We start from the raw sequence: 18,303 nt of genomic DNA, 5'->3' as shown, positions 1-18,303 counted from the left end.
CCGCACACGGCACTGGCGCGCCCCAAAGTGCCCTCTCCCGCCCCGCTCCCCGGAGTCCTCTGTTAAGGCCGCGGAGTTGTAGCTGGCGGTGCGGCCGAACCAGGCTGGAGAGGTTTCGTCTCCTCTGAGTACCCCGGCCTGTTGGCAGGCCCACACCCTCAGCTGCGCTCCGGGGCTAGGAGGTAACCCCCCTCCCCCCAATCCCTCGTCCTTGCGAAGAAACCCCCTTCTCACCGCCCGCCATGCAAGAGTCGAGCTGGGAGAGCTCGGGGTGCGGCCGGGGTGCGACCCCCGCGCCGCGCCCACTTTGCACACCCGCTCTCCGGCTCGCGCCCCTGTTTACAGCGTCCCTGTGTATGTCGGACTGACTGTATAGAATTATAAATCTGTCTATATCGACTTGTCCATGTACGTCTATTAAAACCATAGTACGAGCGTGCTGACCTTGGCTGCGCCCTGTCTGCTTTATTGGGCAGAGGAGGGATGCGGGTAGAATGAAGACGTGACACCCGGGAATCCCCTAGGCTAAGGGGGAAGAGCCGGAGAATGGCACTTACGCCACTCCCGCCCGACCAAACGCGGTCATACTCGGCCTCCCCGCCCTCCTGGACTCCAATGTCCTTCTTCCCACCTGGCTAGCTCTCGCCCAGCCGATGGGTGACCCGCGGGCTCTCGGGAAGTTAGGCGCCCATAAGGCCAGGTCGTTGGGGCGGGGTTGCCTTTGCTCCAGTGGACCCTGTACCTTAGAGAGCTGCCCAGGGCTGTTTGCAAGAGGCCCCAAGTGATCTGGCACCTCCAGATCACTGCTCTGTCGCTGATCCTTTCTCCAGGGCCCCAAATTCCACCCCGGGGCAGACACCTAGCTGCTTCGCCAGGAGAAACTGTCTGTTACAGACAGCTCACGCTTGTCATTTCCCTGCCATCCGGACTCCCGGACTCCTGCCCTCAGTTTTGGAAACTACTGAACAAGACCAGCCTGTAAACTGCCTGTAAAATTCTGCTTCCCTTAAGTAAGTCATTTCTAATGGCAGAACAAAATGTTTGCAGCTGCCACGGGCAGGGGAGGGAGGGGTTGGTGTTCTCCTTCCTTCAGAATCACCTTGTGATGGGGGTGGGCGCTGCCCAGGAACTGGAAGTAATGGCACCACCATGGCCTTAAGCCTTAGAGGACCCTTTGCATGTTCTCAAACCAGATCAGCACACCCTCTCTGTGGGAGGCTTCCCTGGTACAGAGGGCAAAAAGAGGCCCCAGCATAGGTGCAGCTGGGCCAAGGTTAGGCAGAGCCCAAAGCCCTCAGACTCCCAAGCCAGGCACCTTCCCATTGGCCTCTCACCTTTGGATTAGAAGGCCAGGTTCTTCCTGGAGGATGCCCACGCTGGAGCCTGGGGTTTCCAGGAGACAGGGTGGTAGGAGGGAGGTGTGGGGGAGGAGAACCTGGGGCAGGGGCTGGAGCCAGGCTACCCCTCCCCCAACAGCTTCAGTCCAGAGCACCCGACCCCTCACTCTGGAAACATAAACACAATCACATCTGGACTCAAGTGCCTCCCCAGCCTCACACATCTGCCAAGGCCAGGAGTCCCTGGTCTCGGTGGAGGCAGGAGGCAGAAGAGGTTGAGCAGAGGCCCCTCCTGACAGGTCCAACCCCAGGTGAGCAGGGGCTCAGGTGGTGACTGAGTGAGGCTATGGGGGTGAGGAGGGAGCAGAGCAAGCCATCCCCCCAGTGGCCCAGCCGGACCTAGGAGACCAAGAACACAAGGTGAGTATGAGGCTGATCGCCACTGGCACAGAGCACAGTTCTCAGCCCTTCCCAGAAACTTCTGCAGCAGGATCATCCAGGAGGGGACTGAGGGACGCCCCAGGTTTTTGAAATAAAGGCAGGAAGTCCCAGCACTGCCTGAAGGCGGCCGCCGGGGAGGGGTCCCTTCATTCATTCAGCAGTGAATGAACACATTCCTGCCCTTGATGTAGGCATGGAGCCGTGGAAAACAGACACAGTCCCTGCTCTCATGGACAAGTAAACAAACACATGTATAATTACAAATTGGGCTGAGTGCTTTTGAAGAAAAAGACCAGGGTGCTGTGAGGAAAAGGGAAAGAAGAGGCCTGCTTTCAACAGGGTGGGCACGCCAAGCGAGGCTGAGGGGCAGGCCCTCCCCCGTCTTGAGTTGGGCACAGTCTCAGGACCCAGGCTCCCGGGCTGAGCCCCTCTACCTGCACAACAACGCTGCGGGAGCCCTCACTTCCCCCAATCCCAGCAGGAAGTGATGAAGGGGATTCACTCCCTGGGCATGCTACTCACACTGGACTTCCCTGTGCCACGTACATGACCAGCCGGGGCAAGATGGCCTAGAAGTGATACTAATTTCCTTTCTTTTTTTTTTTTTTTTTTTGCTTTTTTGGGGTCACACCCGACGATGCTCAGGGATTACTCCTGGCTCTGCACTCAGGAATTATTAATGAAGGTGCTCAGGGGACCATATGGGATGCCGCGGGTCAGCCATGTACAAGGCAAACGCCCTACCCACTGTGCTATTGCTCCAGCCCCAGTGATGATAATTTCTGCTGGTAAAACAGGACTGGATCCTTGGGAAGTGTGGCGCAGACTGGTGCTTGCCGGGTTCTCGTGAAGTAAAGGCAGCAGGGCTGCCCCAGGCTGAGCAAAGGGCAGAACAGGAGGCCAGTGCCCAGCACAAGCACAGGAATGAGGGGCACCAGAGGAAGTAGATGAGCTGCCTGCTCATTTAGAACCCCAAAGCTTCTCCCTAGGTGTCAGGCCTCCATAGGCCATAGGACTCTGGGTCAGGGCATCTGGACCAGCCTCCATAGTATTCCGTGGGGGTGAGGTAACATGGATAAGCAGGGTGACGGGCCTCTGCCTTGAAGGGGCACAAGCCCTGGCAGTGTCTCCCTTCAGCTCCACGGGCTTGAGTCTACTGCTTCCTTCGAGCAGGGCTGACTGGGAAATGACGCGGGTGTGGGTGGGGGTGGCTGTTTCCCTGTATCCCCTTTCCTGGCCCAGATTATGGCTCTGCCATCCTCGGGCACCTTTGAGAACAAATGTTTGAGTTCTGGCTCCACCTCTGGGTTGCCTTGAGCAAGAGCCCTAATTAATTTCTCGGAACCTCTGTTCCTTCTTCCAGGGACTAACAATCACTTCGCACGGTTGTTTAGGGGATTAAATGGCATAACTCAGGGAAGGTGTTAGCTGTGATGCCAGCAGACTCAGGGCTCGATACGTGCTTATTATTGATGGCTCTGCTCTGACTAGGATTAGTATCAGTAGCATCATGACTATTTATTTTGGTCTGGGGGCCTCACCTAGTGCTGCTTGGGAGACCATGTAGTGCTGAGGTTGGAACCTGGGTCCCCCACACACTTTGAGCTATCTCGCTGGTCCAATCACTTTTGTTTTTGTTTTGGGACCATATCTATTGGTGCTCAGGGGTTACTCCCGGGTCTGCAGTCAGCAATTACTTCTGGTGCTCAGGGGACTGTATGAGGTGCCGGGGATCAAACCCAGTTGGCTGAATGCAAAGCAAATGCTCTACCTGTTGCTCCAGTCGCAGCTGTTCTCTACTTTCTGCATTAATGAGCCTTCTTTGCACTGGTTGTTTCTGGAAGCATCCTTCAGGGCCTGCCATGTGTTTCCCCCTCCAGCTTTCTTGGGGATCATCAGTGTGTCATGATTGACAGTCCCGTTGACCTCCCTACCACCTCCCACCTGCAGGAACCATCCTACATATGAGCTCTGTCTTCCCATCACTTGCCCCAGGCCAGACTCTGGGGTCTGTAGAGGAAGCAGGCAGGATCCCAGATGCCCACAGGGGCTGGGGAGAGGCCAGTGGACTGTCACTGCTACAGGAGAGGAGCTGTAGGAGCAGCATTCTCCCTCAAGGGCTCCCTGCCATAAGCGACGACGTGTGAACACTTCGTGTTGTGTTCTATCAAGAGTGAACATCAGGCCCTCAACTGTATGCCAGGCCCCATGCCAACTCCTGTAAAAGTGGCCTTGTCTGCCACTCCAGGAGCTGAGCTCAGCAAAGACCAAGGCTCTGCCACAGTTACTAAGGGAGGAGGAGGACTCCCGCTCAGGAGGAGGAGGAGGGCCTAGCAGAGCCACACTTGGGCCCACTTTACTATTCACTTATTCAGACCTAAGTCACATTTGGATTGCGTGGGGCAGGGTAAAGGTAAAGGTAAAGGCCCTCCCGTTGATCGTCGATTTGCTCGAGCGGGCCCAGTAACGTCTCCATTGGAGACTTTGTTGTTACTGTGGGGCAGGGGATGGGAAGGAAATAACTATTCCAGTTCCTGTCAAATGCTGGCTGTGCTGTGGGCCAGAGACATAGTACAGTGGGGAGGGTGTCTGCCTTGCACACGGCTGACCGAATTTGATCCCTGGAACCTCATATGGTCCCCTGTGCACTGCCAGCAGTGACTTATTGGTGGGGGAGGGGTACACCCAGCAATACTCAGGGGTTACTCCTGGCTCTGCATTCAAGAATTACCCCTGGTGGTGCTCAGGAAACCATGTGGAAAGCCCTGGGATCGAACCCAAAATGACTGCCTGCAAGACAAACATCCTACCCACTGTGCTATCACTCTGGCCCCTAGAAGTGATTCTTGAGTGCAGATCCAGGAGAAATCCCTGAGCACAGCTGAGTGTGGCCCCCCAAAAACCTTAAAAAATTAAAAAGATGCTGGCCTCCAGGAGAGAGAGAGAGAGAGAGAGAGACAGAGACAGAGACAGAGACAGAGACAGAGACAGAGAGACAGAGAGAACAGGCACCAGACTTCTAGGAGCTTCCAGAGCTATGTTGGAGAACAGCAAGGCTTCCAGTGAGGAGAACCAAAGACACCCTGGGGTGAGCACAGAGGGGGTGGGGGTGGGGGCAAACTGGATCAGAGAAACTTTGTAGCCAAGCTTCTCTGATATTCCTTGAGTAGCAACCACTGAATCTAAACACTTTTCCCAAATTAATACTTGTCATCCACCTTGCCCTGGAAGCAATTCCAGACCTCTTCCTGGCCCTGTAGGGCCTGCCTTCTTTTCCCCAAGCCCTGCTCTCCATGCCCCAGTGCCGCCTCTACTTGCCCTGACCTCGCCTCCACATTAGCTGGTGCTTCCCAGAGCGGAAGCCACTTATGGAATGGCCACAAGGGGTGAATGTCACAGAGCAAGGAGCTGTACTCGGAGGAGGCAGATGGGACTGGAAGCTGTGCTGATGATCTGGGGTTTGCAGTCACCTGTCTCCCTGCCCTGGCCCCTGCCATACACTTGAGTTCCTCTTTTATTTAGCTTCATTTTCTTTCTTTCTTTTCTTTTTTTTTTTTTTTTGGCTTTTTTGGGTCACAGCTGGCGATGCACAGGGGTTATTCCTGGCTCTGCACTCAGGAATTACCCCTGGCGGTGCTCAGAGGACCATATGGGATGCTGGGAATCGAACCTGGGTTGGCCGCGTGCAAGGCAAACACCCTACCCGCTGTGTTATTGCTCCAGCCCCTAGCTTCATTTTCTAAGAAAAAAAAGCTCATTTTCTAAGGACAAGAAAGCTTGTCCATGGCGATGCTCCCAGAGGTGGGCACAGGCAGCTAAGCAGAAGGGTAACAGTCACGCGAAGCCAGACCTTGAGATAAACAGGTGATTGGGATTTTGTTTGTTTGTTTTTCCTTTTAGTGCTGTGATTGAACCTAGGGCCTCACACAGGCAAAACAAGTGCTCTGCTACTCGGCTGGATCCTCAGTCTGAGTCTAGACAGCCATGCCCGGAGAAGTGTCTTCAGACAGTCAGTGCTCAACAAATAATTGCTGAATAAAAAAAAAAACTGAGGATGGGGCCGGAGTGATAGTACAGTGGGTAGGGTATTTGCCTTGCATGCAGCTGACCTGGGTTCAGTCCCTGGCATCCCATATGGTTCCCCAAGCACCGCCAGGAGTAATTCCTGAGTGCAGAGCCAGGAGTAACCCCTGAACATCGCTGGGTATGACCCAAAAAGCAAAAACAAACAAATGAACAAACAAAAAAGAGGATTGTCTTACCCTCCTCCCCATTCCTAGACACTGCTTGCTCCCCTTTTCCCTTCCCCATCCATTCTATTTCTCTTCAATCCTTCTTTCCTTCAAACACCCACTCCATTCCCCCCCTGCACAGGCAGCTCTGAACAGTGCTTCCAAATGTCTGCCTGCACCATAAAATCCAATTTAAAAGAAACAAAGCAGGCCCAGGATACTGATCCATGGGCTAGACACATGCATTGCATGCAGGAGAACTAGATTAGATCCCCAGCACTACATGGTCCCCCAAGCACCACTGGGAGATACCACCAAGAGAAATCTCTGGTTAGAGTGCCCCTGAGCACAACTGAGTGTGGCCCTAAAGGACAAAAAAATGAGCAAAGGATTTAAGATATACAAATGGTCAGTACAAGTATGAATAGATGTTCTATCACGTTGCTGGTTAGGAAAATAATAAAAATCACAATGAAATACCACATCTTCCCCAGAAAGGTTATAAATGGAAAGAAATGGGAAAAATGGGGAAAAGGAAACAGAAGGGAAAATAATAAAATTTAAAAAAGAAGAGAAAATAAATGAAAGAAAAAGAGAAAGTACAAGTGTTGGGCTGGAGAGATAGTACACCAGGTAAAGAAAGCACTTGCCTTGGATGTGGCCGGCCCAGGTTCCATCCCTGTTGCATATTGTCCCCTGAACCAAAACAGGAGTGCTCCCTGAGCCCAGAGTCATGAGTAAATGGTCCCAACAACAAAAAAGGAAGGAAGGAAGGAAGGAAGGAGGGAGGGAGGGAGGGAGGGAGGGAGGGAAGGGAAGGAAGGAGAGAGGGAGGGAGGGAAGGGAAGGAGGGAGGGAGGGAGAAAGGAGGGAGGGAGGGAGGGAGGGAGAAAGGAGGGAGGGAGGGAGGGAGGGAGAAAGGAGGGAGGGAGGGAGGAGGGAAGGAGGAAAGAAGGAAGGAAGGAAGGAAGAAAAGTTTGGGAGCCAGAGAAATAGTACAGTGAGCAGGGTACTTTCCTTGCACATTGCCAACCTAAGGTCAATTCCATTACCTCAAATGGTCCCCTGAGTCCTGCTAGAAATAATCTCTGAGTACAGAGGCAGGAGTAAGCCCTGAGTATGACCAGATATGACCAAAAAAATATAGAAAAAAAAAAGGAGAGGAAGGGAGGTGAGGAGAAAGTGTTGAGGGCCAAGATATAATAAAGAGGTCAAGGCATTGCCCTTGTGTGCAACCTACCCTGTTTCAATCCCTGGCATTGCATGGTACTCCAAGCACCATTGAGAGCAACCCCTGAACACTGATCTTGGAGTAGCTCCCAAGCCCAGCTGGATGTGACACAAACATTCCTTCCAAAAAAAATTAGTGCAATGAGTAGAGTCACGGTCACGGTCACGGTCCTCCCGTTGTTCATCGATTTGCTCGAGCGGGCCCAGTAACGTCTCCATCGTGAGACTTCTTGTTACTGTGTTTGGCATATCGAATATGTCACGTGGAGCTTGCCAGGCTTTGCCGTGCGGGCGAGATACTCTCGGTAGCTTGCTGGGCTCTCCGAGAGGGGCAGAGGAATCGAACTCGGGTTGGCCATGTTGGCTGCGTGCAAGGCAAATGCCCTACCACTGTGCTATCGCAATGAGTAGAATGTTTTTTTTTTATTAGTGAAACACCATGAGGTACAGTTATACAGTTACAGACTTACAAATTTTTGTGCTTGGGTTTCAGTTATACAATGATCAAGTATCCATCCCTCCACCAGCACCCATCCTCCACCACCACGGGTCCCAGCATCCCTCCCACCCCCCATCCTCCCCATCCCACCCTTCCTCTGTGGCAGGGTATTCCCCCTTGTTCTCTCTCTCTTCTTTTGGGTCCTGTGTTTTGCAAGAGAGGCATTGAGTGGCAGTCATGTTTGGTCTATAGTCTACTTTCAGCATGCTTCTCCCACTCTGGGAGGATCCTCACAACACCCTTTATTTGGTGCTCTCTTCTCTGTCTGAGCTTCCTTTTCCCCTAGCAGGTGTGGCTGGCCTCCAAGTCACGGAGCAAAATTCCTGGTACTAATCTCAGCCACTCCTGAGTGTTAGTCTCCCGTTTTGTTGCTTTATGTTCCCCAGATGAATGCAATCTTTCTGTGTCTATCCCGCTCTTTCTGACTCATTTCACTTAACATGATACTTTCCATGTAGTACCACTTGTATGTAAATTTCATGACTTCATCTTTTCTAACAGCTGCATAGTGCAATGAGTAGAATATGGAGGAAAATGGAGCCCTTATGCATTGCTGGTAGAAATGCATGATGCTGCAGCCTCTAGAAAGAGTATGATGAGCCTTCAAAACCCAAATCAGACTTTCTATATGTCAAGAAATTTTCCTACTGGGAATATAATAAAAGGAAACAAAAGCAGGACTTGAAAAGATGTTTGTACCACAACAGCCAAGAGGTGGGCGCAGCCTCTGTGCCTCAGCAGATGGGTCAACAGAGTGTCAGGGCCCATCCCCTGGAATGCTATTCAGTCTTAGGGAAGTTCCGGGTCAGGGATGCGGCTTTGTGGTAGAGTACATACTTTGCCCTGTGTTCGTGAGATCCTGGGTCCTATCCATGACACCACAAAACATAAACAAAAGTACACTAACTGCCCACTCCTCCCTCCCACGCTTCCCTGATAGCTTTAAAAAAAAAAAAATTCTGACATGTGCTACAATATAGGGAAACCAAGTCTTCATTATGCTAAGTTGTCGAACAAAAGAGAATACTTACTGTGACTCACTTACAGAAGGTACATTGAAAAGAAAAAAAAATCATACAAATGAAACACAGGATGCTGGTTGTGAGGGGAGGGAGCTCTAGATTAAGGGAAACAGAGCTTCAGTGGGGATGATGGAAATAGAGGGTGCAGTGGTTTCACAACATCAAGAATCACCTGACTTCACCAAACTGTATTACTAAAAGGCTAACATGGTGTGTGTGTGTGTGTGTGTGTGTGTGTGTGTGTGGTGTAAAATCACAGTTAGAAATGCATACTTCGGGGCTAGATCAGATAGTACAGCAGGTAGGGCATATGCCTTGAATGAGGGCAACCCGGGATGTATCCCTGGCACCACAATATGGTTCCCCAAGTCTGCCAGCAGTCATCCCGGAATGCAGAACCAGGAGTAACTCCTGAACATCACCAGATGTGGCCCCCAAACAAACAAAAAGTACATACTTACAGGTCTCCCTTCTCTGTGGGCATTCAGAGGCTGGTGCCCAGGACTCCTGGCAGCTGAATCAACTGCCAGAGCTGGACCACTGCTTGTGGAGTAACCTCTCCACATGGCTCCCTTATGCTGGCAGCCTCTTTGAGGCTCCGGTGACCACTGAAGCCCATGGCCTACAGTGATGAACAGTCTCTTCTCACCTCACTGCAGCTAGGGGAGAACAGCTAGCTCTTCTCCATGAACGCAAGAATAAATGCAGCAGAAAGAGAGGGACAGACATAGAATGAGTGCACTCATTTGTGGAATATAGAATAACATGAGACTAATACCCAAGGACAGTAGAGACAAGGACCAGGAAGACTGCTCTATGGTTGGAAGCCTGCCTCATGAGTTGGGGGAGAACGCAACTGCAATAGAGAAGAAATCACTACGTCAATGATGGTTGGAGGGATCATTCGGGATGGGAGATGTGTGCTGAAAGAAGATAAAGGACCAAACATGATGGCCTTTCAGTATTTGTATTGCAAACCATAATGCCCAAAAGCAGAGAGAGAATGGGGGAAATTGTCTGCCATAGAGGCAGGGGAGGGTTGGAATGGTGATGGCAGTGGAGGTGGGGGGGATACTGGGGACATTGGTGGTGGAAAATGTACATTGGCGGAGGGATGGGTGTTCGATCATTGTATGACTGAAACTCAATCATGAAAGCTTTGTAACTATATCTCAGGGTGATTCAATAAATAAATAAATAAAAGCAAGTTTGCTATTGCTTTTTTGGTTTATTTTCATTTGAGATTTTATCTCCAAAGGAAAATAAGGACCAAAGCAAAGCAGGCCATGAAAGTGTTTAAGCAAAGTACCATTCTTATTTGTACAGAGAAGTTTCTAGATGTGCACAGGGTATTAACCACCGCTACCTTCAGGCGAGGCAAACAAGATTTTTTTTTTTCAAACAAGATTTTTTCATTTGGTCTTTCCAAGTCTGTTTTTTTTTTTGCACTGAATATTATTACTTTCAAAATGATGAAACAATAAATATATTTAAAAGTAATTCCAAACTATGAATCTAAGACAAGGAATGGCCTTCTATCTACAGAGCCCCGTCACTCCGTAGCTAATGGTGAGCACGTACCTGGCTAAGTGGCGAGCCCTCACGCTCCAGTCTTGTTGCAGGGCAGGCCAGTGGGACAAGTGTCACGTCAACCTTTATAGGTATTTTCTTTTTGGTTTTGCTTTTGGGCCACACCCAGTAATGCTTAGGGGTAACTCCTGGCTCTGCATTCAGGAAAGTGCAGGGTTCAGGGGACCATGTGTGGTGCCAGGGATCGAATCTAAGTCAACTGCCTGCAAAGCAAGTGCCCTACCCACTGTACTATCTCTCCAGTTCCACTGTTACAGATTTTACCAGAAAAAAAAAAATGTTGGGGCAGAGCAATAGTACAGTGGGTAGGGTGTTTGCGTTGCATGCAGCCAATCCGTGTTCAATCCACGACATCCAGTACAGTCCCCTGAGCACCGCCAGGAGTGATTCCCAAGTACAGAGCCAGAACCAACCCCTGAGCATCTCCTGGTGTAACCAAAAAAAAAGGGGGGGATTTAAATTTATCCTTTTAAATATGGATGCCAAATCATAGGTGCCAATGGGGACATTGAGAGAGAAGGTGAGCCAGAGAGTTAAGCCAGTGTTTACAGCTGCCCCCCCCACTTCCAACTCAGTAACTTATTTGCACCCCTACCTTACACACACACACACACACACACACACACACACACACACATACACCACAGTGTGGGTGCCTGCCAACCAGCACCTTCATGGAATCTTTATTAAAGAGGTCCCAATTACCAAGATTTTACTACACTACTAAAAATAGTCCTGCTTGCTTAGCCTATTTAATAAGCACACCATTTCTCATTTTTCTGCCTGAGTAAACTGAAACATCACTCCAGAAATCTTTTTTTTTCTTCACTGAAATGAGCAATTTTCTTTTTTCTGCCTGGCATACCTTTTCCTCCCTCTTCAATTTTCTTCCTCGCCTCTTCCTTGCTCTATCCACCCCGCCCCCATGTCCGCCCTCTCAGCTCCCCACCCCTGCCCCTTTTCAAATTTTAGAACTCAAAGGGGGGAAAGTTACAGTAATTTGGACTTGGCTTTCACGCAAAATGGACCAATTTTTTTAAGTGTTGGTAATTTGTCCCGAAAATGGATATAGAGAGTTGGGCTCGGAAAGCTTTGAAGAAGGGGCTTTTATGAGAGGAAAATGAGAGGCCAAGTGTTCGGGAATGCGCATGCGCCTCCCTCTGTGCCCAGAAGCGTGCTGGCGTGCAGTGATGACCATGGTGAGCAGCAGCGGCTGCTACAGCTATTATCACATTATATCACATTATGCAGCGGAATCAGACAAAGCTTATTAACCAATTTAACTGAACCAAGGGCTCACCATCCCACTGACTCCACGAGAAGCGAAGTGCTTGGCAAACTCCCCGAGACATCACGGCCACACAGCACAGGCAGTTCTGCCGCCTGCCAGGCTGTGGCAGTCAGGCCAGGATTTTCCCACACCGTGCCCGCCTGTGGCCTATCTGGGGCCTTTCCAGTTCACACTGGGGTGGACGCTTGGCCCCGCAGTGACTCCAGCCCTCTGCACACACTCTCTCTCCCTTCGCATTAATCTGGTGTAGTAAAGGGCATATTTGCCCCAAAGAGCCTCCCCCAACCCACAATGCATCCAGGCCTCTTCCCTACCCCCAGCTGAACACCTGGCTTCATACCCACTCCGATGACATTGCTTTGCTGTTTCATTGGGTTTTTGGACCACATCTGGCACTGCTTGGGAGGCACCTTCCAGCCTCTAGGCTCAGTGCTCAGAATCACCCCAGATGGTGCTTGGGGCTCCATGGAGTGCTGGGGGTGGAAACCGGGGCTCCCTCATGCAAAGCCTGCACTCAGTCCTTTGAGCTGTCTTCCCAGTCCTCCTAACCTTTCTGACTCTCCCCAGTCCAGAGCCCAGAGTCCCCCACTGCCAGTGCCCAGGTCACTGACCGCCCAGCCCCTTAGGTCAACAAAGCCACTGAGCCAAGACATGGTTCAGGATCCCTTTGGATTCAGGCCCCTGATGAGCAATTTCCTGAGGCCTGGTCTTCCTCTCACAGAGCTGCTATGTCAATCAGGCATTGGATCCACCCACTTGCCCTTGGGGTCTGCTGCCAGCTGTGCAGACACGGAGCTTTGGGATCAGCTGTGCTTTCTCCCCTCCAACCCAGCACGGCTGGGCCCAAGCGTCACCTCACTGCTGGCGTCAAACCGTCTGGCCTAAACCGCTGAGTCAGGCATCTCTGGAGTCGCCCAGTCCCCAAACACTGCTGGGGAGGACCCTCAAAAAAGTCACAGGTCAGGACCCACAGAGACCCAAAAAGCACCTCCTCCGGTGCCCACCACAACTTCCACCTTGCTGATGAGACCTCAGAGGGTGGACAAGGTAGCAGACAGCAGTACGGATGGTCTGTGGCAAGAGCCCACAGGGGCCAGCTGCCTGGGTGCGGGAGACACTGAAGGCCCTTGCTGGGCTCCTCGCTGAGGCTCAGCCTTCCCCAGGGCGGAGCCTCCTCAGGCAAACCCTCTCCTGCCCAGGCTGTACTTTCCTGCTCAGCCACTGCCGTCACCGTCACCGTCACCACCCCATCCGCACACATTGACTGTTCCCCTCCACCCTGGAGCGCCCAGGGCGGGTCACAGAATCACAGCATTCACCGCTACAGAGACCCTGCAGGCAGCCAGGGGACCCAGAATGGGCAGACCAGGGCCCTTCCATGGTCTCAGCTCCCTGAAGAGAGTCAAGGCTAGAGGGCTTGGGGGCCACACCCAGTGGTACTTAGGGCTTACCCCTAGCGTTGCTCAGGGACCATGTGGGATGCTGGGGATCAAACCTGGGCTGACTGTGTGAAAGGCCAATTGCTCTCGCCCGCCACTGACACCCCTGAGCCTCAGTCGTGCCACTCACCCTGTAGAATGATGAAAACACCTGTTGAGTGAGTGTGCTGTGGGTTTCAAGTCACCAGCACAGGCTTGGCGTCTGGTGCCCGGCCACAGCAGAGGAGGCCTTTGTCTCTCCGATCTGGACTTTCTTGGAGAAAAATCCTCTTTAGCTCCTTGTCCCCAACCCACCCCAGGCCTCTCCACACTTCTGCTCCTGATTCCACTTCATTTTGCAAAAAATATCAGTCAACCTCTGGGGAACCTTGGCAAAAGGCCTTCAAGGCCAGCTGGGGACTCCGCAGGTGGGTGGCCTGTGATGTCCTATTAGTGTCTGTGCGTGGCAGCCTCCCGGCCAGAAGAGAGGCCACACACCCCATGGTCAGGCCCATTCCTGGGCTCCATTTGTCAAACATTTGCAGTCTCTGTGTGCCCTCTCAGACACCGGTGGGGACCCTTCTCACCACACAAAGCCAGAGTGGAGAGCACCTTCCACTACAGCTGTGCTGTGGAGTCTGGGCAACCGGTTACCCTGATGCTCAAAGGCCCCCTCAGGCACTGCTGACCCTTTCTTCTCCTCCGTCCTGGTGCACATCACAGAAAAGCAACTGGCAGAAGGGAGGGGAGAGGGAAAGGGGAGGCAGCCATCGCCCCTTGGCCCTCCTCTCTCGGTTGCTGCTGAGACACTTGGGGCCCTTTTTTCTCTCCTGAGAGCTTGAGGGACACTGATCAGACCCAGGCTAAGAGGGGACAGAGCCAGAGACCCCACCAGCCCAAGACAGAGATTGCACTGGGCGCAGAGCATGACCTGTGACTCGGGTCCCCGACACGTGGGCAGTTGTGTGCAGCCTGGCCGATCCATGCCTGGTGGAATAGGAGTGTGACATTCCCAGGCCGCAAAGTAACAGAGGGCATTGTTTCCTGAGGTGTCCGAAACCACTCCATCACATGCTGCAAGGACAGGAAGACTCTGGAGAGCAAATTAGGGGGAGGGGGTTTGGGGGCACCCTGTATTCTCTTTAAGAAGGTTGGTTTCCAGAGGGCAGGCACTGAGGGATTTTTTATTTTTCCTGAAAAGAGGACCGTAAGTCAAGTAAGTATGGGGAGTCTCTATATTACAAGGTCTCCTCCCTGCTGGTGGCATCAACAAGCAATTAAAGTTAAAAATAAATTAATGTAATAAGTCAAAATATGGCTACTGTCCAGGCAGGTTTAATGTTGGATTCCAGATCCTTCCCCCATGAGCCGGGGCAGAACGGAGATGTGGCCAGACAACTTGGGACCCGGCCCCCCGCTCCCCACTGCTGCCCCCACACCACCACGCTGGTGGGCTGGAGACCTGCGAACCATTTCAGACCAGCTCTGCTGGATCCCGGGGCTGCGGGGCAGGGAGGAAGGTCCTGCCTTCCACCACCAGGCCTGGGCAAGCACAGCCTTTCTGCCCCGAGCAAATCAATTGAAAGTCTTGGCCAAGCCTGTTTGAGTTGGTGAGAGCCCAAGTGGGAATTCCAATCTGCCAGTGTTTGCTCTGCAGGCGAACCGAGCCAAACAGAAATGCTGCTTTGGGACTTTGCGCCAAATATCCATGGCGTATTCTGCCAACATGCTGGGCCAGCCCTCTGCACCCTCCCAGTTTTCTGCCCTGTGACAGCCTTCTGCTTGTGCCCTTTGAAGCTGCCCCACACCCAGCCCTGGGTGCCGGCTTCCCTGCCAGGTTAGGGACCCCAATCTTTTTGCTCCCACAGGCCGTCTGCTCAGCTGGTACCAGCTCTATCTGGAAACCTGCTTCAGCCCCTCTCTGGGTTTCTGACCTCTGCTTCCTGCTCTCAGACCCGTACTTTCCTGCTTGCTCCCTGTGCCCTGGATGGCCGCCCACTTCCTCTCAGCCCTGACGGGCACAGCCCCTGCAGCCAGCACCCAACAGAGGCAGAGCTGAGAGCCAGGAAGTGGGAGCTTATTTCTCCTTCTTCGCACACTCCCCTGAGGATTTGATTCTGGGCGCTGTTCTGCTCCATCAGCCCATTTCTCAGAGGAAATAGCAGAAGCACTGAAAGATCGGATACTCTGCCTAAGATTACCTAATTAAAAAAAAAAAACAGAGGCTGGAGCAATAGTACAGCTTGCCTTGCACATGGCTGACCTCAGTTCGATCCCTGGCATCCCATATGGTCTCCCAAGTACTGCCAGAAATGATTCCTGAGCACAGAGCCAGGAGTAAACTCCAAGCATCACCAAGTGTTGCTCCAAAACAAACAAAAAACTGTCTTTGGGCGGGGGGGGGGGGGCAGTGGAGAGGAAACATTAGGCCATACCTGGCTTTGCCCAGGGCTTCTTCCTGACTCTGTGCTCAAGGATAACTCCTGATAGTGCTCGTGTGACCATGTGTGGTGTCAGGCACACTGACTCAGGGCCAGCTGCATGCAAGGCAAGTGCCTTTCCTCTGCACTATCTCTACTTCAAAGATAGAAATCCCTGATGTCTGACTCCAAACCCATGGTCCTTTCTAAACTATTTCCATGTAGTCTGCTTTTGTTTTGTTTTGTTTTGCTTTGCTTTTGCTTTTACTTTTTAGTTCCGGGGTCACCTTAGTTTACAAAGGTTCTTCCTGGCTCGGTGCTTAGGTGTCACTCCCAGGGTTGTTCACGGTGCTGGGAATGGGACCTGGGGCTCCTGAATGCAAAGCATTTGCTCCAGCCTGTCACACATCTCCTGGGCCCCGAGGCCAATTGTTTAATCTTCTGTTCCTAACTGCAGAGGGCACATCCCATCATCCTTGGGAGAGCAGGTGGATGTTTCCACATTCTCCTGAGTCACGTGGCTACAACCAAGTGTGAGCACCTGGCAGCACCTGCTCAGTTTCTGCCCCCAGCCATCCCTGACTACCACTGTGCCCTCGTGGTTGGACCCTGGCGGCCACCTAGGGTACAGACACCCCATTTTCTTTAGGATCCCCATAGTGGGGTGGTGGATGGTCTAGTGCTCCAGCAGCTTCCTTCCTGTGTGCTATAAAAGGGGCCAGAGCGATAGTGCAGAAGGTAGGGCACTTGCCTTGCACACGGCCAACCTGGGTTCAATCCCAGGCATCCCATACGGTCCTCCCGAGTCCGCCCAGAGTGATCCCTGAGTGTAGACAGGAGTAACCCCCAAACACTGCCGCATGTGGCTCTAAAACAAAATATTTTCAATTTGGTTCTAAGAGCGTGACCATCTGGGAGCGCAGATGACCCACATAACTTGGTAGAACTTACTGTCCATGTTCCCACCATGACTGTCTGTCCTCAGGCAGAGTCTGTCCATCTGGCAAGCAGCTGCCCCCTAATGCAGCCACAGGCACTGATCAAGCCACGGCCAGTCTTCCAGTTTCTCATCCCAGAAGCCCAGCCCCTGCCCAGCTTAGCTTCGCTTGTGGAAGAGTTGTGTGGAGTGTGTGGAGATGCATGAACAAAATCACAAAAAGAGGCAAGACCTGCCCTGTCCCCTGGGTAGGAGCCCCTGGGCCACCCTCTGTGCAGCCCATCCCCATAGTACTCTGACTGCCCTGCAGGGCTCTCAGGGCTGGGCCCCCCAGCATCTCAGTCTGCAATGGCACCATCAAGGGGATGGGAAGCAGCCTAGGGAGTGGCCAGGCCTTGGCCTGTCAGTCAGGAGCAGGAAAAGCAACTGCTCTGTCCTGCTTTCATACAGCGCCATCCGGCCATGCCAGGGTACTGCGGGAAGGACACCAGAAACTCTGTCTCTCCTCCCACACCACCTGCAGGATCAGAGGACACACACAGCAGTGCTTAAGGGCTACTGCCAGCTCAGTGCTCAAGGGTGACTCCCAGAAGTGCTCTGTGGGGGACCATGTGGTGCTGGGGATCAAACCCCAGCCTCTTCCACACAAAGCCAGTACTCCTGTCAATTGAACATTCTCCGCCTCCTGAAAGTGCTGACCTTCAACTGGACAGCCCAAACGGAACTGTGAGGATGAAACAGCCCAACACCTTGTTGAGGAGCCCAGAGACCAGCCACTTCCTCTGCCCTGCACCCCTGAACATAATGGCCACACACAGTCCCGCCAGTCACAGCCAATCTCTGGGGCCCCTCAGGCCCCAGAGCAGAACAGATAAACAGAGAAGGGCCCCAAGGGCAGCGTGCATCTCTGCCGCATATGGAGGTGCCCCCACAGAGGAGCCTGGCAGAGGCTCCCGTGCCAGTGTGGCCACAAGAGCTCAAAGGTGCCCCACACCTTCCTGTGGCTGCACTCCTTGACCTGGCCTCTGGCAGCTTCCCTAGACACCTAGCAGAGAGTGTGGGCCTGGATGGCCTCTGGCCAGGGCCCATCCTCCTGCTCCCCTTCCCAGCCTCTTGCTCTGTCATATGAGTGAGCGATGCAGGTGACTTCCAGGGAATTTGATTTCACATAGGTTCAGGCCAAAACCTCCACAAGGGAGAAATTCCATGATCACAGGCTCTGGGGGAAGGCAGCGCATCCAGCCTGTTTAATGGGGACCACTCTAGTGCCTGCCTGTCCCCTCACCTAGAAGAGACTTTATTCTCCTTTTCCGAGGCTGGAAACTCTTTCTTCTTGGGCATTTCTTCAAGCATCAAGCTTAGCACATGCACAATCTCGTAGTATAACTTTTGTAACCTAGAAATGAAGGAGATCGGGAGGGCTCAGGTCAGGCCTCTGGGTGCTGCTGTTCTCACCTTCACCCTACTAGACCTGTCATTCACCACACCCACCTGGGGCAGACAGGAGCAGGACAGAGCAAAGCGGGAGGTGGTGGTGGGAGGGGGGCCAGCTGGGCTGGGATACTAGCACCCTCCCACCTGAGGCCCCTATGTTAGGGTGTGATCCCCCACTCCTGGGCTCTGAGTGAGTGACCATGTGATGAGATCAGACGTTTGGTCCAGCTCTCTCTCTGAACCAAAGTGGGTCCTCCCAAGCTTTCTTCTAGTTCCGCCAGTCCACAACACCAGAAGCTAGGCAAGTCCCGGTTCAGGAGCCCACTGAGGCCCCAGCGCTTGTGTGCTCCCCTTTCTAAATAGTCATGGTCAGCTGCAACCCCCACTAAGGCGCAGCTCAGGGGACAGCCACTCTCAGTGCCTCCTGGGCCCTATTTCCACAGTAGTAGCCC

The 18,303-nt window shown here is 52.7% G+C and overlaps 1 protein-coding gene across 1 annotated transcript in view; it reads right to left on the bottom strand.

The window, feature by feature from the left end:
- Positions 1–17,698: 17,698 nt before the first annotated feature.
- Positions 17,699–18,303, bottom strand: part of CATSPER3 (cation channel sperm associated 3) — a 36,742-nt gene continuing 36,137 nt past the window's right edge. The window contains exon 8 of the mRNA XM_056124767.1: positions 17,699–17,813. Coding sequence (XP_055980742.1) covers positions 17,699–17,813 — 115 coding nt within the window. The remainder of the gene's footprint in view (positions 17,814–18,303) is intronic.

This window comes from Sorex fumeus, unplaced genomic scaffold (genome assembly GCF_029834395.1).
Source record: "Sorex fumeus unplaced genomic scaffold, SorFum_2.1 ptg000051l, whole genome shotgun sequence".
Lineage (NCBI taxonomy): Eukaryota > Metazoa > Chordata > Mammalia > Eulipotyphla > Soricidae > Sorex > Sorex fumeus.
Note: the sequence above shows the minus strand (reverse complement) of the source record. Positions and strands in the feature narration are given on the sequence as shown.